Below are 24,153 nucleotides of genomic sequence, written 5' to 3' on the forward strand. Positions count from 1 at the left end.
GTTGATTTGTTTTCTACCTTAAATAAATCAGTTAAACCTGGCCAAAAAGATGCATACATTACGCTTTCCTGTTCTCTGAAGAAACAAATGTAGCAGAAGATAAGGCCTAACTAGTCTTGTCCAAAAAGGTTCACTCTATAATCAGGCGGTAAAGCCTTTCTGGAAATTGTCAAATCTATACTAAGATTACAGTAAGCGGTAAGGCTCGCTACTTGGGCCGTGTGTCCTGATGGGTTTGTGTATCATCTTCCATTTTTTGCCGGATGGGTTGAATCCTTCTCACTCCGCCCTGCCTTGTTCATATTGATCTATTACACTGGACTATCTAATCCTTTTGAACAGGCTTGGATCTCTCTCTATAAACCGGCCTCTGTCTGATTGGCAGTAGAAAATATGGCCCACATCCTTTTCCGTTCTCTTTATCTCTTCCACACCAGGAGGAGCCCCCCCTTAACTCCCACGCACTGATTACATATAACACAACCACACAGCACTCTGATGGAAATGTTCAGACACAGGCTGCCTGGCTGCCCCGTCTCTGCGCTGCACGGGGATTTATGTGAGATTAAACATTCAGCGAAATGTTCTGTTCTTCGTCAGTTCGCTTGCTGACTGTTAATTCCAAGATGAAATAAAGACAGAAAGCGCATACAGTAGGCTTCTCGAGGAACACTGGCTTTATGTATGCTCAGGTGTTATGGGGAAGGCACTGTGTTCTGAAATATTGTCTGCTTGTGTCTTGCGTTGTTACTGAAAGTTTTTAGAATTCTTTGCTGAGCTTTGCTGAGTTTTTTTTTTCAACATGATTAAATGTATTCTTACTTTGTATTCTAAAAAGCAGTGCAAATGAAACTTCAAAAAAGTAGATGCTTCCGAATATGTCAGAGATAGGCTCAAGGAATGCTAGCGTAACTACTGGTTGTTGCTTCATACCTGTACGAATGAGTTTAGCAACAAGCTCCATGCTAATATCATCAGTCTAATCAGTTTACTCATGCATGTACATAGTTTATATGGACGATCCCTGGAGAGTTATTGGACACCTCCGCGATGTCACTTCCTCTTCTCTGGCAGTGAGCTCCACCTCGGCCCGGCTCACCTTCCACATCTCCAGTTACCTCGCCCTGCAGGGCCCTCCCCTCGCCCTTCGGGGAGTAGCGTTGTGTCAGCCTGTGGAATGGTGCTCGAGGGGGGCCCCTCTGCGTTGCAAATCCCTCAAGGCTTGACGACCGGGCCGGCCAACCCTCAAAGCTTGCCCGCTGTGAACTTTGCCCCTGAAAAATCTGCTCCCAGGAATGACAGGCATCTAAGACTGCCGGACTGCCTTATTGGCGTACCTTATTTATGAAGTCAGAGCTCCACGAAGGGAGGGACCTAACGACTGAGTGAGTGAGTGTGTTTGTGTTTTAGAGAGAGAGAGAGAGAAAGAGGGAGAGACCAAATCACACAGGCTGAAGGGAGGGGGAGGGCGAGACTATAGAGACAAGAGAGAGACTAAACGACGCAAGTGAGCAGGCAAGACAGTCTTGGGTTACAGGAGCTCTAAGTCTGGTTGGAGAGGAGCGAGGTGGCTTTAGTTTTCCCTCCCCGCCGTGGGCCTCAGGAGAGGCAGGGCCCGGCAGGCCAGCGGGGACAGGAGCTGTAGCATGGGACACAGTGCCAGCACTGAGACAGTGGCCCAGCAACCAGCCCAACACTACACTGGTGAGTCCAAAGCCAGAGGCTTAGCACCAGATGGCTGCAGTGAACTAGTTTTGAGAGAACACCTTGTTTTTGACGGGAAAACAACCTGTCAGGCATGCTCGCGTTAAGTATAGTGGTGGCAAGCGGACGTGGATATATGAGCAGGCGCTTCTAAAAAGGAGAGAGACTAGTGGAAGGAGGCAGGCACAGGCAGGTGTAGAAGAATGCATGCAGGTGGAATGTAGTGATTGTGAAATATACACACACCACACTAGCTCTTCCCCCTGTCTGCACTTGATTCTCCTCCATCTTATGGAAGCTTTTATGGAGAACCGGCTTTGGGGGTACAAGGCACCAACTGACACCGTTTCTCTCTCTCTCTCTCTGTGGATCTGTTTCTTGACTTGCACAACTTGACTTCTGAAGTCGTACTGTAGGCCTCAGCTGTACAGTTCACCCTGAAGCCCCTGTCTGTCTCTCTGCTTAGACTAATAGACAGAACAAACTTTGAAAACCTGTTTTTCGCTGTCAAAAGGAGGAACCTCTCACACGTTGTATTTACACAGCTAGAAATCCACTTTTGTGGTTAGGAAGCAACGCAGTCTGGCTATTGCAATCCAACTCAGCCCAGTCCCCTGTTGGTTTATTGGCCCCACAAAAATCCTAAGTCACATGACACTGTCACTGTTTGCTGCATAATGTCATGGACTTTGAGTTGTTGGCATTGTTTTGTTATGGACTTGGACTGCTGTCCTGCTGCTGGTTTAACAGACATAATAGCTAGTGAATAGGGCTGGGCGATATATCAATATTATATCGATATCGTGATATGAGACTAGATATCGTCTTAGATTTTGGATATCGTAATATCATGATATGGCATAAGTGTTGTCTTTTCCTGGTTTTAAAGGCTGCTGTGATGTAATTTTCTGAACTTACCAGACTGTTCTAAAACAGGGAAGGAAACCCTGTCTTTGCATTTTATTTTGATCACAGTCTTGTTTTAATAAAAGTGTTTGTGACATCTCACATGTGGCTTTGACTTACAACTGAACATTTAGCCCACTTCGTAGAAAATACCGAGATATATATCGTGTATCGCCATTCAGCCTAAAAATACCGAGATATGATTTTTGGTCTATATCGCCCAGCCCTACTAGTGAAGTTAAATTTGATGGACCAATATTTGCGTTATATTTCTCTGGAGATTTTCAGTTACAGTGTGAGCACTATTGCCTGCCCTAAATATGTGATATGAGTTCCTCTACATTACATGCTTGCTCTGTATGCAAAATGTATTTTTGCCTCTGGTGTGCCACTCCATGTAGTTGGGTGGCAGCCTGTCATGTGATTGGCATGAGCCATATGGACAGCACGACCATGGAACTGCTGAGTATTGCATAATGCCATTAGTTACACCAGCTTTCAGGCTTTTACTAGTCCTTTTGATTTTAAAGGGCTGAAAATTTACAGTGAAATGAAAGCAGCGGCCACCTTGATAATACTGTCTTCGGTTTTGTTGAAGCAAGCTGTCCTGCGAAGCGTTCAAACGGGGAGCTGTGGCCCGCGTGTCTCCACCATCTCTCACTTCATCTTTCAGGGGTCGGTGCCTTTTATTCTCTGGCTGCTCTGTGAAACTAGCCATCTCAGATTGTCATGCTCTATTGTAACACAAGGTCACCATGCCACGCCGTGCCGCTGTATTCGTTTTCCCCCAGTCCACTGCCGCCCCACTCCTCCCTGTTTAACACCCTTTGGTGTCTGGGACGAGTGTCAGGAATAGCCGTGAGGGCCAGTGCACTTCACACAGAGTTCACTGCCCCCCCCCCCCTGCATGGCCGCATTTCAGTATGGGATCTCACACTCAGGCCCAACAGCCTTGTTTACCACGTAGAGATGAATAGAGGAATGTGTGTAGAGCAAGGGCCACTGAAAAAGTTTGTTCCGAATATTGTGCTATGATGAACTTGTATTCTGTATACAAGACAGAACTCTTGGATTGTTCCCCCATGGAGTGTGAGATTTGCTTTCTGAGTCATACCACTGGCTACATTTATCCCTGACCTTGAAAGGATTGTCCCCGAGACATGCATCTTACAGTGATTGTAGCAGGTTGCAATATGTGTCCGCTTTAACCCTCAACTGTAGCCTGTTTGTCGAACGAACTTGTAGGACACAATAACGGTCAGATCGTGTTAAAAGAATTGGCACACTACAACAACTTGATCCTTCCAAGTCTTTTGTATATTTCGTAATGCTAAACCTGGCTTAATAAAACTGTGGATCTGAAGTGATTTTAGGGAGTCGACTATCTGGTGTTTTGCAGAGGCAGGTTAGTCCCTCTTCTGTTAGATAGTGTTCAGTAGAAATGAGGCGCTTGGTGCTTGCCAAAGGGGAAATCAGCAATCCTCGTCTCGCACCGTTCACCATGTCTTGCATCTCCCGGCCTGTTCTGCTTCCACTCCCTCTTTTGGTTTTCACCTTACTTTTATTAAATCACTGATTTGCTCGCCACCCTTTGGCACCGTGAAGTACATGCTTGTAACTTGTACACGTTCTTTGGATCCTTTTGTGCACTTGTACCGGTAAGTGTGACAAAAGGACAAAGGGGGTTCCTTGCTTAAAGTTGCCCATGTTAGAATTAATCTCTAATGGAACTATCACAATCATAGCTATTGGCTAACGTTAACCATAACTTCGATTTCTCGCTGTGATTAATGACAATAATGAAGGGGAGGAAATGTGGGAGGATGAAGATGGCATTTCAAACAGTAATGCGGTCATATGGTGTCTCGACTGATGTCTGCTCCAATGCTGATACATTAAACTACAAAGGTGCCTCCCTGGTTTCAATACCTGTCAACACTCCCATTACGCTCAAGATTTATTTATTGATTATTCTTGGAACTAGGCCTAGTTCAAAGTCACATTACAGATCACAAATGCTCCATGATCACACAGCATGTTCCTTCCTCGTCTCTTTGTGCTCCAACAAAAAAGTGATATGGGCTACCAAAATCTTTAGAAAATATTGCCAGGTAAATAACCATCATTTTCCTTTAAAGCTTTAATAAGCAGAGTAACTACAGAGATGCAGTCCACAGGAGAGAGTTGGATATATTGAGCTGAGATTTACTGAGCCATCAGACCACTTGAAGATAAGACAGTTATGTATCTTATTTTGATCTGGTTACAATTCTAATAATTGTATTTATTTCATTAATTTTCTGAAGTTGCTTTCAACTGACTGCTGATTTGAATATAGAATTGAAATATCTCCGCTTTCAAAATGTCCCTCCATGACTTTTCCTTGGCCCATTTTGTGTACAAACCAGAGTTTTTAGATTTTCAAGATTGTGTAAAAAATAATATATATATGGGGTTTAAAAGATAATCAGCAGAGAAATTGGCATTCCATAATATTCAGGCATAAGTAGGGCCATCTCAACCACAAAACGCCACAATTTGTGCTGGAAGTAGCCCAGTAGGCTACTATAAAGTGTAGTGAGTTTTATGACAATGCTTACAGTTGGACTGAGAACAGGAGGATACTCGTGCCTATCCTGAGGGTAGATACACCCCGAGGCTGTATTTTTATGTGTGCGTGTTGATAAGGTCTCATGTATAATTTGAGTGTGTGAGGTTTAGTTTGTCTCTTCAGCATATAGGCTGAGGAGTGCATTGCTCTGTCACACTGCTTTAGAGGCTGCTGCTGAAATAGATTATTGGGGAATGGGAGAGCATATATGTTATATGGAAGATGCTAATACAATGAACATGGATAATATTAAACATCCTTAGCCGCTACTTGGCTCTGTCATTCTCTGTGACTATCACATCTGCGTGGTGTTTTGTATCAAGCTATGGTCGAATCGAATGCGCTCTTAAGACCTAATTTACAGCAGGCTTTAAAGGAAAGGGTCATCATTTTTATACGTCTGTGCTATTAAGCAATCAGGCACCCACTGAGAATATTTGAGAACGGTTTCAAAACAGTGTTTGTGTTCCTGAGAAATTGGCGCCAGGAGAGTGAGCATTTCTCAACAGCATGTACAAGTTCTTTCAAACGCTTCTTATTACTTATTACCACAACGGTTGTAAGCAGGGAGGCTTCATTTGGAAAGAAACCACAGCCAGCTAGAACTGTTTTGGTGTATTTTGAACTTTTAGATGACAGTTGTTCATATTTGTCATAATCGCCATTCCTTATTACATGCCAGGCATTCCTTTTTATAAGTTAGAGTAATAAACACAAGAAATGGAACAGTTTGAAAGAACTTATATACAATGCTGAGAGTAGGGATGTCCCAGTCAATGTTTTTTGTCTCCAGTCTGAGTCATGAAGAACAAATAGCCTACAGCATGGTTACATTTCTTTTATCTTTAATAGTCTTTGTCATTGTTCAAAAACAAAAGTATCAATATATATACCTTTCCATTACACTAACATTGAAAGCAGCCCTGTTGCTACCACCACTCAAAGTACTTGCATTTCAAGCATTACATGTAGCTGTTGGGCTGCTTTCTGTCTGCAATTTAAAATAATTCCACACTACAGACATGATAGTGTGACTTGCCTCCTCCAATACCATACGCCCGACTGGCGTTAAGTGTTGGTCGTGGATAACACCTGTTTATGGCACATACATTTTTTACGACAGTTGGCGTAAATGGAGCAGAGGGGGAGAAAATGAATAAATGGTTCGGGGTTTGATCGGGTGTCATGTAGCCGTTACAGATCAATCAAAATACACCGTGATCTGGTCTGATGCTGATCTTTGATATTGGCTCGGGGGATCCCTAGTTGAAAGAGATGGATTCATTCCCTACTGATTTGCACTCGCGTTGCTAGCAAACACTAACAGAAACCTGGCACCAAAAATTCTTCTTCTCAAGTTACCTGTTGTTTGTGGTTGTTTTGGGGGAAATCATATCACATCTATTATTCTAACATTTGAATTAGATATTATGCAAGTGCATGGTATGTGTCTTAGCATGCTGAGCCACCAGAGCAGCCCAGGGAGTCATATTTCAGTCTTTGTTGCATACATTAACATTCCTTAAGCTGGGCTTGGAGCCCTGTCAAAACACAGTCTTAATTGATCTGTATTAGTGTGGGCACATTAATGCCAGGACTCTGTCAGCTCTATCTCACATCAAACGCTTGGCTCATCAGACACTGTCTTTGTCTCTGTAATGAGACTGGGTGAGATCTACATAACGCATGCTAATTGCTGATCATGCCATCTCTCTTGTACACATTTCTCTTTTAAATTCTAATTGGATGTCCAGACTCCCCATCAAGCATGGAACATTCACACTGTGTTGCGTAACGCTCAGTGTAAGAGCTCTAATGAGATAATGAACTCTCCTGTTCCCATGTACCTTTACTTGTGAAACAGAGTGGTTAAGTCCGCTTTCCTCATCCCTGCACTTAAACCACAGGGCCCATGCATGGATCGGTGCTTGCTGCCATGCAGTACAGTATTGTGTAACTGCTGCCTTGCGACTCATCACCTAAGAATTATAATGGGAGTTTCACACCCCGTTTATGCTCTCTTCCGGTTTTGAACAGAGTGAGTCTCTTGTCTCTTGTGAGTCATGGTTTCTGTCACAGGAGCCTACTCCTTTCCATAATTTGTTTTGTTTTTCTTTTGCCTGGGGTTTCTTTCAGCTTGTTCTTTTTCATTCTCCTTGGGACTTGATTTTAGCAGCGTTGTTGTGTTTTGATATTGATAATGAATCTGACAAAATACAGAGTTGATCTTAGCCAGTGAAACATCAATGTCATGATGAAAATCACAATAATTCACACCCCCTGTGAATAAGCAACAATGATCGGGAAACCCAAACCTGTCCATTTAGTTTTTATGAAGGTTAAGGTCCAGAAGAAGCTCTGCCCACGTTTCAGGCTCTCATGTCTGACAGCTGGAACAGCTCTGCAGGCAATAAGAGTGGAATTTGGACCAGCCCTCACCCTCGCTCACAGGCTCTGCGCTCTAGTATGACAGAGAAATGTGGCACCAACATGAAGCCTAAGCCCTACCCTACAAATGGTAGCTGTTGGGTGAAAACCTTATAACTCAGTTAACTTGAAATTAATAATTACATGGTCCTCTGTGTGTTGAGAAACTTCTATGCCCAGTGGTCTCTGCACAGCACTCATGTTAACTTTCTATCTTTGTGTTGAGCAGTGTTATGAATCCAAGATTAAAAAGTATCAAGTTACTGTTTACAAATCTTGTTGCTGAAAACTGAGTTTGGAGCAAATTGTCGAATTTTAAGTTTCACTTTTGTTTTCACAAGGGGAAGCTCTGCCAGATTGAGTACAATTAGGCACAGCATTACGGATCGATTTGGATCAATTTCTATGCATTGACCAACTGTATATTTTGTGGCGGCTGTGCTGATATAGTGGTGGTGCGCCACAGATGAGCCTGTGTATGGGAAACACTGCATACTTGATCAGCACTTAACCACATATTTGAAGGAGGCCTATCTCTGGGATGGGGTATTGTTTTTAGCCTACATAATGTATTGTCAAAATTAAGGTTAGGCCTATATATAGTATTGGTTTACAGATATACTGAGTTGATATTGTCCTTTTTATATTTGAACCAGATGTGGTGGGATGGATATGATTCAGTTTCTTTGATTACATATTTATTGTAAAACTTAATACTATACTGCTTGTCTATGGGAAGACCTTAACCTGAGCTGATTCTAATCAGATTCTACATAAGTGTACATGCATATTATGTATTGTCTCTCCTGTGGTGTAAATGCTGTTTCAGAGGCTTCCCACCACCGAGACTAAAATTCTTGGGGAAGCACTAAATACTTGTAATTTTTTGGCCTGAAGAAAGGCCAAATTTAAAGATATTAAATATCAGCAAAAATATTGTAGTGGCCTTCAGCAACCCTTATGAGTCTTTTGCCTCCGTCTGTGTGTTGCAGATGATGAGGTCGACCTGCAGCGCAGCTCGACGGGGAGCGAGGAGGGAAACTCCGGGGAGGGAACGCCTCCAGCCAAGCGCAAAGGCAAGTTCTCCAGCCTGGGTAAGATCTTCAAGCCCTGGAAATGGAGAAAGAAGAAGCCAAGTGAGAAGTTCGCTGAAACATCTATAGGTACGCTGGGATATAATGTGTCACGTTATGATTTACACTTGAATATTTGTATTGTTTTTTTTTCTAATGCTGGGACCAGATGTATATGTGTTTTGTTTGTTTTTTCAGCGTTGGAAAGAAAGATTTCTGTCAGGAAAACTCGTCAAGAGCTGATTGAAAGAGGGGTGCTGAAGGAAATCCCAGAGAACGGTGGGTAGATTTTAGTAGCATCAAAAGAATTTGTTATAATCATCACTTATGTTTTAGTTAGTAAGATAAAATATGCTACAATTAGGCTCCATCTCTGACGACCTCTAACTCACGGCTTGTTTCTTCACGCGACAGAAAGCAATGATGTGAACCACTCCAAAGCTCCGCCGGTGAAGAATGGGCACCCGGTGGCCATGGACGTGGACAGGGTGTCGGAGTCGGGGGTGCGGGTGTCGCGGGGGGAGTCGGACATCAGGGTGAATCCCACCTGGCTGTCCCAGGGAGATGAGCGCCGGGGCAGGATACCGTCCGACGCCTCCCGGAGCAACCGGGCGCCCCTGGACGTGGACTCTCACGCCCGGCTCCCCGTGGACGTGGACAGGCGGAGCCGCCTACCGTCGGATATGGACCGGAGAGGAGGTTCTCTACCCAGAGGCCCCGCCCAAGACGATAGACACCGCAGGGATGAGAGGAGAGACGGCAAAGACGACAGGGAGGACAGAGGGAGGAGGGACGACCGGGAGGACAGAGGGAGGAGGGACGACAGGGAGGACATGGACAGAAGGGACCGGCGAGAAGACAGGGAGAGGGAAGGAGGGGTTGACCGGAGGGATGACCGAGACGTCAAGGAAAGGCGAGAACGGAGAGACGACCGAGAGAGGAGAGATGAAAGGACGGAGAGAGACGATAGGGAAAGGAGGGACCGCGACGATAGAGAAAGGAGGGATCGCGACGATAGAGAAAGGAGGGATCGCGACGATAGAGAAAGGAGGGATCGCGACGATAGAGAAAGGAAGGATCGCGAAGATAGAGAAAGGAAGGATCGCGACGAAAGAGAAAGGAGGGATCGCGACGATAGAGAAAGGAAGGATCGTGACGACAGAGAAAGGAGGGATCGTGACGATAGAGAAAGGAGGGACGACAGGGAGAGGAGAGACGCTCGAGGAGAGAAGGACGACAGAAGAGAGGACAGAGAGAAGGAGGACCGAGAGAGGAGGGAAGACAGGGATCGGAGGCAAGACAGGGAGAGGAGAGAGAACCGAGGCGAGAGAGAGGACAGGAAAGACGACCGCGACCGAGACGGGCGAGGAGAGAGGGAGGACAAGAGAGAAGACAGAGACAGGCGAGAGGAGCGGGACAGGCGGGAGGACCGGGAGAGGCGGGACGAGTGGGCCAGGCGAAACGAACGGGAGCGACGGGACGACCGCGAACGGAGGGAGGAGAGGGAGAAGCGAGAAAAGCCGGAGGACCCGCGACCCGCCAGGCCCGTCTCAGAGATGGACTTGCGGCCGAGTCTACAGAAGAGCTCCTCGGAGGACAACAAGAAGGTCCGGCCGGCTTCGGAGGCCGACCGAAGGAGCACCCTGCCCCGGTACACCCCATCTGAGGAGTTCAGAGGACGGGCAGGTAACAAAAATTGGTGCTTGTTTCTCTGATCGTACAGTTCCCACTTCCAACTGGTCATTGAACATTTAAGAGGTGTATTCCAGACAGGAAAAGTCAGGGAATTTGATCATTTCTTTGGGGAAGTCAGGGAATATCAGGGAATTTTACAATTGGGTCACTTTTCAATGAATATACCAGAATGTGTTGTCCAACTTGTTTCACACAGTGCATTAGATCTGTGGTGTCCAATCAAGTGTCATTGAGGGCAGAGAGTGTACAGGTTTTTCTTCAACAGAAGAGTACACCAAGTGACTTCACCTTCCTTTCTCTGGTTGAAGTCGTGTTAATCGGTGAAATCACATAATGTAGTCTTTAGTTGGAAGGAAAACCTGCAGACTCGTGTCTCTCCATGCCACATGATTGGACACCACTCAACAGCATGCCCAACTGTAGTGGAAAGACTTTAGAACTTTTCTGAGCTGAAAAGCAGCGTTAACAAACCAGGCAGAAATTCTTTGGTCACAGAAACGCTACGACTTAGTTATGGAGTGGAAGTCGTGGAAAAAGTTGAGGTTAAGCATTGATAAGTTGAAAATTATTAACAAAATATGATTTTAAAGGACAATTCCAGTGTGATTGGACTTTTTCCTCATTTCCTGCATTCCCTTTTCCAGTGCTTTTATCAGGTTATAAGATATTTGCCGTTTCTCCCTCATCTAAGTAAATATTTTGAAATAAACGCTGTCTATCGAACGCTTTCTAAATATAGCCTACTCCCAGTAAATAGGGCACAAATTTTAAGCTGTAATTGTGTAAAATCAAGCTTTATTTTCTGTTTAATTTTACGGACTATAGCTGCGGAAGCGTCTCGCTTGGGTTTGTCTGTTGGCTTGAATAGGTTGTGAGTGACAGAAGAACGTTGAGAGGTAAACGCAGAAATCACAGAAGCAGAAAACAGAAGTAAGACACACACATTAACATGAAATGGTGAACGGAACTTCTTTCAAAGTGTCAAAGTTTCTAGCCTGATATTGGCGTTCTGATGCAACTTTGCAAAGCGCAATTGGCGGCCTCTCATTTACAATGATGGATTTACCTTTACCAACCAAATTTGAGTTTTCAGGAGTTGCTTTTTATGCTGTTTAGAACTGAATGGGAGTGAATAACAGCGAGAGGAATGGCAAAACTGCTTTAAAAATATATAATATAAAAACTGTGGCGCGTGTACTGTATGTAAAAACTGTCACAATTAACATTAAAGGGATGGGAATGGAAAATGAGCAAAAACTCAAATTGCGCTGTCATTTAGCCTAGTTGCTACTCCTAAACGGAGCAACTTACATTGAGTGAGCAGGTATGTGTTGCTGTTCACTCAAGGACACATTGACAGGACAGGTTATGGGCCTGTCTAACCATGATGCTGTACTGCTGCCCAATATACCCCAAAACTTCTTGAAATGCTCAAGAAATGAAGATATCGCATCTCTCCCCATACAAACCACATCCTTTGTGAAAGCCAGAGGTGAAAGATTTGCCATGATGAAATATCAGCACACGTACAAACTAAAGTCTGATGGTGTGTTAGATGCATTTTGGATGAACCCAATCTGGAAGCACCGACAAATAAATCAACTGAATGGTAAACAGCAGGCTTTTATGTACACAAAGCCTGTATGCTAATTGAATCTTTCTCCATGTCTGCTGTGTGTGGACTTTAAATCGTCTGATCCACCTTACCTCTCTTCCCCTATGAATTTGCGCAACCTTGATCAGAATTTCCTCTTTGGTTAAGCTCTTAAAAAGCTGCTTATTTTACAAGGTTGAGTAACGGCTAAGCTTTGCCTTCAGATGAACGGTTTTTGTGTCTATGTTTGTACTTTTTTTGCTCCAAAGGGAACAGTAGAAACCTTGTTGTGACCTCTCCTTGTGTGTGTTTGTGTGTGTGTGTGTCCCCCCCCCCCCCCCCCCGCTACAGAGTCCGCCGGCGTCCGCTTCACCCCTGACCTCGCCGCGGCACGGGACTCTCTGAGGGAACCCCCCCCGGCCAAACAGGCCCTGCTCCCCCCTAAACGGCTCTCCGTTCCTCTCGCCGAGTCTGGCAGGACGTCCACCCCCCCCTCCTCCTCCTCCTCCTCCTCGTCCTCCTCGTCCTCCTCCTCTTCATCCTCCGCTATAGCAGTGGCCAAACCGCCGAGGACGGTCTCCCTGATAAGCGACGAGCCGCCGCGCCCCTCCCCCGCCGCTCCGCCTCCCCCGGCCGACTCGGACACGCCGCCCCCTATCCCTCCCCACGCCAAGCAGCCCCCCGTCCCGCCGCCCAAACCCAGCAACCGCAACAGCAATCCCGCGCTGCTCGGTGAGTTTTGTTGCACTTTTTCAACAACTTCTCTTCTCTGTCTGTGAACAAGCAGCACTTCAAAGTAAATTTTGCTTTGTAGGACATAAGGATGTGTAAATAGGGCTCAGGTTTTACCACATGGAAGATTTACTCATTACTCCAGGGTGTCCAAAAAGGCCAAACCTATAGGGAAACCGCACACTGACTATCAAAACTGGTTGTCAGAAGTTGGATTCCAACCCTCACCTCCATTTGCAAACCCTGGCACCTTGGCCCAGTGTATTGCTGTGAGTGGAAGTTGTGGAAGTAGCGGGGGAAGCGATGTCATCATCCTTCTTAGCTTGTGTCAGCAAAATCTATGGATGTTTTTCGGTTTGCCACAGCAGTTTAGCTACTTTCTCCTTTCCTCTCAGTTGAATTACACCAGCCAACACCTTCCACTGGTTCTTTATTGCCAAAACAGACTAATTAGCGAGGCTTGCTAGCATCAAAAGTAAAGACCAGAGGCTCTTGCAGTCAAACAGAAAGGTTGCTGTGAGGCGTCAAATTAAGCTCAGGATTTATGTGGCATGTTGGGTGTGCAGGGCTTGTATCCACACCTATTTTCAGGAACGCTGATATTGCTTTTTTGAAAAGTTCTTTGCCCGTACTGTTTCCAGACAGATTAAAAAAAAAAAAAAAAAAAATCGGTATGTGCGTGACAGAGGAGCCGGCGGTGTGGTTATCAGCGTGCGAACGAGAGAAGTGAGAAAGATGGAAGGAGGTAGAGCGAGATAGGGTACGCTCGAACATGTCAACAAACCCCCCCCAAAAAAATGCACCGAAACGCACCATGAGTCGAACAGCTTCAGCTAATTAAATGCCCATTATTCCCTTTCATCTTTGAGTCGGAGAGGGCGACAGTTGCATTTCATCTTGATGTCGTTTGATGGAATTAACACAGATCCAGACAGGCAAGCGGCTCCTTGTTTTCCTTCTGCAGAAATCATTTGAGTTCACCCTTCTGCAAGCTGTTATTTTAGTTAGTTGTGTAACGCACCACTCACTGTAGGGTACATAGGGTACATTGGAGGCATTTGGTGTAGGGAAAAACACCATGGTATACCTCTAATACAGTATTGCCGTAACCACTGGCGCTGCTACTTGCCATCGTTTAATATATTTCATGAAGCATACACACAGTCGCTTTTAATAAGTCATTCTAAGTATTGACTTTAATTCCAGGAGTCCTCTCCCTGACCTGGCTGTGAGCTCAATCACCTTCCCGTCTCAGCCCTTCGTTATGTGTTCCCCCCCCTATATAGTCTTCGTCTGCAGTTTCAGTGTGCGCTGCCATCGCTCTCTGGAGAGAGGGCACGCTCTGGCTTGTCTTTTGCGGCGTTTACGCAATGCCAGCACTCCTCTCCGGAGACGATAGCCCCTGATTGGCTGCCGTAGCGTTTCTTGTCCTTTGTCCCAGCATGCCCCAGCTGCCCTTGTTTACAGCCCATCCCAGTACTAGTCTCATTGAAGCACACACACACACACACACACACACACACAGTTTCTATGGCAGTCACACATTCCAGCGCCATTTGTTAGGCGCGGTTCCCCATGCATATGTTACACCGATTCAATTCACACTTGTATAGATACAGTCTGCAGCCCCTTGTGGGTGTACTGTCGCCTGGCTTATTGGCTCTCCGAGACTGCATCGGTGATGAGCCGAGTCAGTGGAGAGGGCCACGGGATGTTAAGGGTTGTGTTTTTCCAGTGTATTGGTCTCCTGGGACTGCGCAGACACACACACACACACACATGCACACACACACTTCTAGTGCAGGCAAGCCCTGTAGCATACAGCTGCTTCTGTTTTCCCCTCTCATTTCTCTCAGCGCATAGTGTCAGAGAGCTCAGTTTTTATTACTTTTTTTAAGTCTTTTTTTTCAATTTCAAGTTTTAAGACTAGGCTGTTTCAGTTTAAAGCGTATTTAACAGAAGTCTTACGTAGTACACGCAACAAAGCAAAGAGTTTAAGTGGAATGAAGACCGGATAACACATGAGTCAAACAGACCAGGTGGCAACATTGACAGTAAATGAGTAGCAAAAGGATACATTTTAGAGATGAGTTTTAAGCCTGGACTTGAAAAGTGGAGTTTCCCTATGGTTAGGGAAACTAGACTGGGAATGTCAGAATTGCATCATAGCTGAACCATATGTCAAATGCTGGAACTGCAATACAATAGTAGTCCATTGTTAGCTATTTAAGCCAGAAGAAGAGCCAACAGCAAAATGTATCTCTTTCTCAGCGAGGGTTATTGCTCCAGAAATGTTGTTTTTCACCAAAAGATTGGTGTAAACCGTGCTCTGCACAGAGCTCTCCAGGTCATATCCGAGACAGAAAAAACATGTAGCGAGCAATTGTGAAACTAACCCACCCAATACCCTCTGGTATTCCCCCCCCCCCCCCCCCCCCCCCCCCCCCCCCCGCCTGGTACGTTACAGCCATACGGATAAACCCAGCACCATCCCTGACATCTCCACTCATTTTTGCCAGCCTCCACATTGAACAGGGGCTCTAAGGTCAGGCAGCCTGGTTACTGGACCGGCTGGCGACACCAGGGCGAGCTAGGCCTCTACCTCTCCCTGCCCGTCTACCTCCGCCACAGGGCCGGCCAGACCTCAGGTACCAGGCGGGGGGGGGGCCGCCGTGTCTCGATCCGCCCCGCATCCCGGTGGTACAGATCTACCACCTTCAATAACACGCGAAATAACCTCGCCTCCATTTTTTTACCCCCCCCCCCCCCCCCCCCCGCTACTGCATTGCATGACATAAGACTCTAACGCAGCCAACGGCAGAAGTTTCAGCTGAGCCAACTAACTCGAAACGCTACCCAAGAAAACGCCGCATGGAAATTAACACCCAGTTTGCCCGCAGTCCGCTGACCTCAATGGATGCTACACCAAAGACTGCTGAGACATCCAAGTGAAATTGTTTCTAAACTAAACTGCTACTTTGAAATGATAAATTCCCCGATGTCGCACAGCTCCGAGCGAGCAGAGACCGATGTCGCGTCGTGTCATGCCACTTGCAGTTGCTAATAGAAAAAAAAACAAACCATCAGTTGCCTAATTATCCTTGTCTGTCACACTCTACTGACTCAGCAACCAGCACTGAGGCATAGGGACATTTGTCATTCTCCCTGACGAAAACGCTTATTCTCATTATATCTGCTTGTCAGCTTGATTTTGTTCATTTTCTAACCCTAACTTCCATCCCTGCATAGATTGAATGCTCATCTCACCAAGTTAAAAAAAAAAAGTCATAACGCTGTGTACGGATGTGTTGATTGCAGGTTAAGCTTGGATGTTGGATGTCACTGGATGTCACTTGATTAATTACTGCATGTAGTGAGTGTGGGTGTATATGACAAGTGTTGGATTACTTTGTGGTTGACTTCCAGCGGAGCTCTCTCAGCCCGGCAGCGGCATAATCGTAGTGCCAGCCCCCGCCAAGCGCTCCCCGCCAACCCCGCCCAAGAGGATGACCCCCGTCGCCAAGCGCCATTCCGCCGAGTCGCCTCCGCCGCCCGCCGCCGGCCTCGCCCCGGACTCTCCCGCCCCCGCCCCCGACCCGGCCCCGCCCCCCGCCGCCCGCGCGGGAGACGGCGCCGAGGCCCGCCGGCCCGTCGGCGAGCCCCTGCCCTCGCCTCCGTCCCACATACCCCCGTCCCCTCCCAGGGCGCAGCCGCTCCCCCCGGACCCCCCGAGCCCCACCACCGAGCCCCCCGGCCAGCCTCCGACCATCCCGCTGCACATCCTCATCCAGAGGGCCCTCGCCAGCCCGGGCCCGGCTCAGCCCAACCCGGAGGGCTCCCAGCGGGCACACTCGCTGCTGTTCGAGTCTCCGCCGGACTTCCTCGTCGAGGCAGGGGGAGGGTCGCGATACTCTCTCCCCACCACCATCGAACCTCTCAGGCTGTAAGTGTCCCGTATCCATCGCCTGCATACATTACAAAACACTGTTGCTTTGAAACCTCACTGTGAATCTTCCTTTTAGGGTGCGATCCCACCTACGGTTTGTTTTCTTTGGTCTGAACCGTAGTGGAAAAGTTAACTTTGTTGCATTTTTGTATTCGGCTCGGTTAGGTTCACACTGCCCAGACGAACCAGGGCTTGCAAACAAAAGTCACATGGACTCCCTAGTGGCTCACTGATTGGACAGAGATTTGGGGTAGTAGGGAGAAGTCACAATAAATTCCATGTCCTGTAATTTTAGCTAAGCAGGATGGACTCTAATCTCTCTTAATATGAGTGTGTCCTGGGTCGTTTACTATTGTTGGTTCAGACTATGTTCTCACTGCCAACAAACCGCACCACAGTTGTCTTAGAAGACGACAGAGACCCGCATTTTCAGGTGTTTTGGTGTAATTTGGTGCCACCCGAGTTTGAATGGTATTGTTCTTAACTGCCCAAACGAACCTAAGTAAGGGAAAAAACCGTAATGTAAAAATGAACACACAATTGACTTTTTCCCCCTCAAATGAAGTTTTTAAATCAATCAGCTCAGTCTGTGGACACACTACACGACTGAACAGACATCACACACTCAGTGATTGACTTTGGGAAGCAAACACTTGACCTTATGGATTTGGGAAACACACACTAGCATTGAGCATTTTTCTTCCCACACTCGCTGAGATTTTTTTTCTACCTCTCACGCTCAGTTCCGATTGGCTATTGCCCTTCTCTGTTCAGATTTTGGGCGCACTCACACCACAGGAGGACATCGAGACTTGTCCAGATTTGATTCGAGAAAATTCACGATGGCCAAATTGTGGCTACAATCAGCAGAAAAGTAGTGCGTCCCCAGACTCGGACATAGCAGCAAATGGCTTCGTTTTTGAGTGAGCCATCCGAGAGCGGTTTTCTAACGGCCGTATCTCTCCGCAGGCCAGAAGACGATGACTTTGACATGGAGGAGGAGCTGCGGAAGCTCCACCCCCCGAGGCTCCCCCGACAGCCCGGGCTGGAGCCCCGCAGCCGGAGGGCCCTGATCGGAGACCCCCGAGTCAGCGTCATCCCCGAGGGCGGGGGACCAGGGGACAGCGAAGAGGAGACCGACTCCGATGGCCCCATCCTGTACAGAGACGACGAGGAGGACGAGGAGGAGGAAGGCCCCCCAAGTAAGTCGCTCTCATGTTATACTGCTGCATTCCAAAAAAAAAAAAAAATGCTCTTCACCTCAGCTTTCGGCAGGTAAATACTACTTGAGATCTCAGAGTTTGGTGATTTCTGATACATTTATTTCATTATTTTCATTCATTTTCATTCATTATTACATCTTGGATCAGAGGTCGACTGAAGAAAACTTTCCCCTGCTTGTTAAAACTTGACAGCATGCCCCCCCCCCCCCCCCCCCCCCCCCGCGCTGCAGGAGGTCCTGGATGTGCCAATATCCCACTTTTCATACGTTATGTCCAGAGGCTAGACGCTACAGTACTTAACACGTGTGTGTGTGTGTGTGTGTGTGTGTGTGACAGGTGGGCTGGCCAGCCGTGTGAAGAGGAAGGACACGCTGGCCCTGAGGCTGGAGAGACAGGAGCGCGAGGAGAGGGAGGCCCACGAGAACCAAGACGCCATGAGCTGGCAGAGCAGGGAGCAGTGGCTGGCGGTGAGGACGAAGATCGGCACGGCGCTGACACGGTAAACAACACCCGGACCTCCTTTCCTTTGTGTTACAGCACAGTGCTTCACTATGTATTCGGGTTAGACTCATATATGTGTTAGCTGATATATAGGACCAATATATGCCTTTAATTAAAAATCAGATATCAGCAAGTCTTTGACATCCACGTCTGATCTGATGCAGTTGGATTTATTACCTATTTATTGTATAACACTGGTTGTCTATAGCAGTGGTTCTCAACCTGGGGGTCGGGACGCCCCAGTGGGTCGCAAGATAATTTTGGCGGGGTCGCGGGGTGATTTATAGAACAGGAAAAAAACATATTTCTACTATACAAATGTTTTAACATGTCTGTTTTTTCTGTTTTTTCCTTCATTTTTGCTTTTTTTCTTGTAAAATACTGAATTGTTTTTAGCCTCCGTGCCTCCTCTGAATGAATCAAATGAAACAACCTGAAAAGGGAAAATCATTCATCGGTTTAAACTCTATATGCTTGTGACCGGGATTGCGAGTAGACATCGCTTGGTTTTAAGGGGTCATGAGCCAAAAAGGGTGAGAACCACTGGTCTATAGGATTACTTTAACCTGAATTAATCCCAATCTGATATTGTGACCAGATTCCACACAAGTATCCGTAGATATATTATAGTTGTTATTATGGGTTTTTCATATCCCATGTTCTAAATTCTGGGGGGCGGGGAAACCGACGCTTCTAAAACCCAAACATGTATGTTCCGTGTCTTCAGGCGGCTGAGCCAGAGGCCGACGGCAGAGGAGCTGGAGCAGAGGAACATCCTTCAAGGTATCACTCTTCCTCCCTTCCCTTCCCTTCCCTCCCTCCATCCCTCACTCATTTTTTTTTCCCAGCCTCTCCATTCAGGTGTGTTTCATTTTTGCGCTTCGATCCCTCCGCGCAGCAAGGTCAGAACCCCCCCCCCCCGCTTTTCATCTTTTTCATCCCTGCTAAAATCAATAGCTTGCATCATTCATTTTACTTCTCAATCCATTGGCTATTTTTTTTTTCTTCTCTTGCCCCAGGCACACTAAGAGGTACAAAACACACAGGAGACCCCAAACAGTTTTGGGCTCTGTTTGCGGTTGGGCCACTATAGTCCATTACTATGGATATTGTATCTGATTAGAATAATATTTCAACTCCAGGTGTACCAAGGAAACGCCCCCTTGTGGTCTGTTGGGAGAAGAACGTAAACACACCGATCTCAATATGAGCAGAATTCTACAGTAGGCTGAAATATAGTGAAAATCACCCTGGTGTGGTTGAACTTTAGTCCAGCATCAGAACCAAGTATCAACATAATACTCCTTAGAATCCATCAACACCTGTTTTTTTTTTTTAATCCAGATGCATACCCGCCCTCCTGTGTCTCGCTGTGTCCTCGAAGGACTTCGGCGAGGACGACGGTTGCAGGCCTGCGCTAAAACAATGCGGCGCCTTGTGCATGGGGGGGGGGGGGGGGGAGAGGCGGTGATTAAAAAAAAGAAAAAAAAAAGAAAAAAGACTCCTGTTACCCCAGCATGCCCGGCAAGAAGCTCGAGTGAAGTCTGCCTGACTGGCCGCAGTGTTTTTTGTTTTTTTTTCTCTCTCTCACGGAATGTCTTCTTCCTCCCCTAGCCAAGAACGAAACGGATCGACGGCTGGAGAGGTGCGAGATCAAACGGAGGCTCACCAGAAAGGTCAGCATGCGACACACACACACACACACACACACACAAAGCATTAAACTGTATAAAACCCAATAGCAACATGTCGAGCACAAACGCAAAAATCCAACTGGACAGTATTGCCATTGATTAGAAATCATATGTGGTCCAATTAGTGTCGTCCACATCTGATATGATGGATGATACAGTTTGACTGATGACATATTTATTGTAGAATTAATCAATAGTACACTGGTTGTCTATGGGAAGACCTTAACCTGAATTGGTTCTAATGAGACACAAGTATTAGTGAGTATGTAGTAGTAGTATTAATAATAATAGTAGTAGCAGTAGCAGTAGTTGCAGTATTATCCTGGTTTTCAGAGAGTTTTGGTGTCCCATAGTTTCATATTAACAGTGCATAGCATCTCTTCTCATTAATTGAGATTAATGTTTTTGTACATGGTCCCTGACAAACTAAACAAATAAAAAAATAAAAAAATATGCTGTTTCAGAGGCTTTTCCACTAGACAAGACAAGAATAACATTCTGGGTGAAATACTGAATTTTTGGGGATGTTTTAGACCCTCTTTCAGCAATTTTATATAATTACCTGGCGTCTATAAAATACATCTATTACTTTTTTTTTCAGTAAAAATCTTTTAGCTATTCACTTCCCAGTGTTTGTTTCCCACCTACAAGAAAATAGGTTTTGCTTTAGCAGCTTCTTTTGCTAATGAGCTACTGCTTTGATTGGCTGGCATTCTGGAAGGCCCGCCCTCCTCTTAGCGCTGATTGGTCGATTTCAGACAGTCCAGTGCCTACATAGAAACTTGAGCAAAATCTGACTGGCTTGTACAAGGGGGCGTGTTTTATAGTTGGTGACTGTGGGGAAATGGCAAAGTAACATGATTCTGTTTTTTTACTGTGTTTACTTCACACCTCCAAGTACCAAAATCACCATAAATACTAAGAATTGCCACATCCTAGGATACCCCCCTTTTTAAAGATACTAAATATTGGCACGAATTATTGGCAGCTATCAGCATCTTCAATCCAAAATGATTGGTACCAAGCTTCAAAAGCCTTAATTAGGACATGACCCCTCAGACCTCAGACCTGACTTAATATGCTCGCGTTCCTCCTCCTCTCAGCTGTCCCAGAGGCCCACAGTGGCCGAGCTCCTGGACAGGAAGATCCTGCGCTTCCACGAGAACGTGGAGTGCACCCACGCCCACGACTACGACCGCCGCGCAGACAAACCCTGGACCAAGCTCACTCCTGCTGACAAGGTGAGAGCGACCCCCCCCCCACCCCCCAAACACACACACACACACACACACACACCCGTAAACGCAGACATCTGCCTTTTTCCGCTAACAGGGCTCCCGAGGCTCACACCTCCTTACCAAGAGAGAGCCTAAAGCCTCGCGCTTTTTTAACAGCAGCTTTCGTTATGGTCAACTCTGCGAGGATTTGCATTCCAAGCAGATTCAGTGTCAAGGAAGAATCCCAGGAATGCAATACGAATGCTGCCTAATGGCCGTGTAGAGTCTAACCCGGTGAATTACCTGGTCCAGTGAAGCTCGGAGAATATTTAGGAACAGAACGTATGTTCTCGCATGTAGGAAAGAAATACCCTCAAGAAAGAAATACTGTCGTTTTCTGAGTTTAATACGGCCTTATTTCTCCACGCTTTCCAAGAAATAATATCAGCGTCTAGGGTTGCAAGTTACGCAACTGTAAGTGAGCATATTACTTGCACTGTAAGGTAAAAAACGGGGCTCGCCGGGTCCATCTGGAGCATTAACAATCCGAAAATAACCTATATCTTCGCACTGAGCTTTGATCACACAATCCCTTTCTTCCTTTTCCGCGATGCCGTAAAAAAAAGGGATAAAGCCGCTCCTGCTGAACCGCTGCTTCCTTTTCATGTCTGTTCTCAGGCCGCCATCCGCAAGGAGCTCAACGAGTTCAAGAGTTCAGAGATGGAGGTGCACGAAGACAGCAGGATCTACACCCGGTCAGTCCCCTCTACGGCGGCCCATCAATAATTCACCTCCTCTTTCATGAATGTTGTAGCAGTGGTTTTGTTGTTTTTTTTTTCCTTTTTCAAAAGAAATCAACATTTTCTGCCCCCCCCCCCCCCCCTGAAGATCTTAACCCTAACGCCCGTGACCTTTTTCCCTCTCTTTCACGCAGCTTCCACCGGCCTTAGCTGTCCACGCCGAGCAGAAAAAAAAGCACTTAAGACCAGAGCGGGCGGCGGGGGACGGGACCGAGAGCGCAGTAAAGAGGAACGCCACCCACCCTCCTTCCTTCCTTCCTCCCTCCTCCCTCCATCTCTGCAATATGACAGTTCCTCCCCTGGCTACGGATCGGGAGAGACGCCGGACCCCCCCCATCCCGGTCTACTAACCAGCCGGGTTCTCAGAAGTACTCCGGGTTTTTTTTTTTTTCAGCGATACCGGAAAGGTGGGGGAGGGGGAAGAAAGAGAGGTTTCTAACGTTTGTAGTTTCACCTCGTCCGTATCGGAGGTGCCCGGTGCCAACGGCGAGGGATTCCGCCCCCCCCACCCCCCCCACGCTCCCGCTGTGACATAAAAAAAAAAGGGGGGGAGAGAGATCACATATACGGTCTCTCTGCGTGTCGTCTCCCTCAGGGTAAAAACCACTCCCGACGAGGCCTTCACTTGCCTTTTTACTCTCAGTAGAACCCTTTTTTTTTTTTTTTTCTTTTTCTTTCTTCACTCGTTTCCTCTCCACGCCAGGAAGACTACAGAAATGGACCGCGGGAGTTCGTATCCGCACTAGTCCGATGATTTCGACCCTTTGGTTTTGTATCACTTTCTGTTTTTTTTTTTTTTTATATATGTGAGCGTACGGTACCGCAAACGCGTCACCCACCTAAGGGTGCCAGCCGGCGCCCAGCCTTACTTTCTACACAATCTCGTACTTTCATGTAATTTATGGTTTAGCCTCAATATCCGAGAGGGACAGAGAAAAATGTGAAACGGTCTGACCTGATCTAAAACTTTCGAATCGACCGCGGAGCTCCGTGCATAGAACGACAGAGCGTTGATTTGCATTATCCCAATGTGCATTTTACTGTATTTTTTGTCGATTATTTAAAAGATTTTGTCGCAGCACATATCAGTAGATGAATCTGTAATAAAGGCACCTTACGTTCCTTGATTGGGAGTAGAGACAATTCTATATGAAAGTTCTGAAACTGACAGAAAAGGTCGCTCTGCAATTCTGTGTTTCTGATCGAAATATCGCGGCAGGAAAATGCACATATTTTTATTTCGCGGACTACTTTAAGGTACTTTGTATATGCAGGCCAGCGTTTGGCCCGCAACTGTATAGATGAATTATGTAGATTTGATTGACTTTATATAGTGCATCTTCTAATGCTGACAAAAATGTTTTAATTGTAATTAAAGTATTTCACGATGCTATTTTCTAAGTAGTTCTACCAGATAATGGTACAGAAAAGTTTTCTCTATTTTGAAGATGTATAGTTGTTTTTTTTTTTTACAATACAGAGATCTTTAAAACTGACTTTTTTGCAGCCCACTGTATAAATGAACGATTCACTCAAATTAAAAGAGCTGACGATTTCCATGTGAAAGTATGATGTGATTATTCTTGCCTCTAATCGTTTTTAACCATGTCTGTATTTAACAGCAATTCTGCCCAGACTCATTTACTTGCCTTTCAGCCAGTCCGCCAGACGGCCTCTAGCCGTTCAGAATCATTTCTCTCCCCACTCTTCTCTATAATTTTTTATTCTCCCCATCTGTCTATGGAGGGATTTTCGTAATTGGCATTGATTTGGCATGAATGATATATGGCCTTTTTTAAAATGACCAGAGGAGGGCAGTGTTATATTAACTGTGCAAATCGATTCACAACACTGTCATCGCCGCCATCCCAACGTCTAAATCCCACTGTACAGCCTGACCCGACAAAACCCTTGAAAGAATCCTAATGTTTTTTCTCTCTCTCTCAGAATGAGTGGGAAAATATGCTTTGTTGTCTCTAATAGAAGAATCATTTGCTTCAGACGGGTGCAGCTGAATTTCCTCAAAGCCG

At 46.2% G+C, this 24,153-nt stretch overlaps 1 protein-coding gene across 1 annotated transcript; it reads left to right on the top strand.

The window, feature by feature from the left end:
• The first annotated feature begins 1,443 nt into the window (after positions 1 to 1,443).
• phactr4a (phosphatase and actin regulator 4a) lies at positions 1,444 to 23,669 on the top strand. The gene is made up of 13 exons (XM_071535005.1): positions 1,444 to 1,704; positions 8,641 to 8,811; positions 8,920 to 9,000; positions 9,136 to 10,407; positions 12,362 to 12,742; positions 16,169 to 16,685; positions 17,658 to 17,890; positions 18,248 to 18,410; positions 19,140 to 19,195; positions 20,027 to 20,088; positions 21,210 to 21,347; positions 22,002 to 22,078; positions 22,258 to 23,669. The coding sequence occupies exons 1-13, from the start codon at positions 1,647 to 1,649 to the stop codon at positions 22,271 to 22,273; spliced, it is 3,225 nt and encodes a 1,074-aa protein (XP_071391106.1). The 5' UTR covers positions 1,444 to 1,646; the 3' UTR covers positions 22,274 to 23,669.
• The last annotated feature ends 484 nt before the right edge of the window (positions 23,670 to 24,153 follow it).

The sequence above is a fragment of the Centroberyx affinis genome, unplaced genomic scaffold (assembly GCF_046629955.1).
Source record: "Centroberyx affinis isolate AG114_WGS23_722 - 3 ecotype Tasmania unplaced genomic scaffold, CSIRO-AGI_Caff_v1 ptg002645l_1, whole genome shotgun sequence".
NCBI lineage: Eukaryota > Metazoa > Chordata > Actinopteri > Beryciformes > Berycidae > Centroberyx > Centroberyx affinis.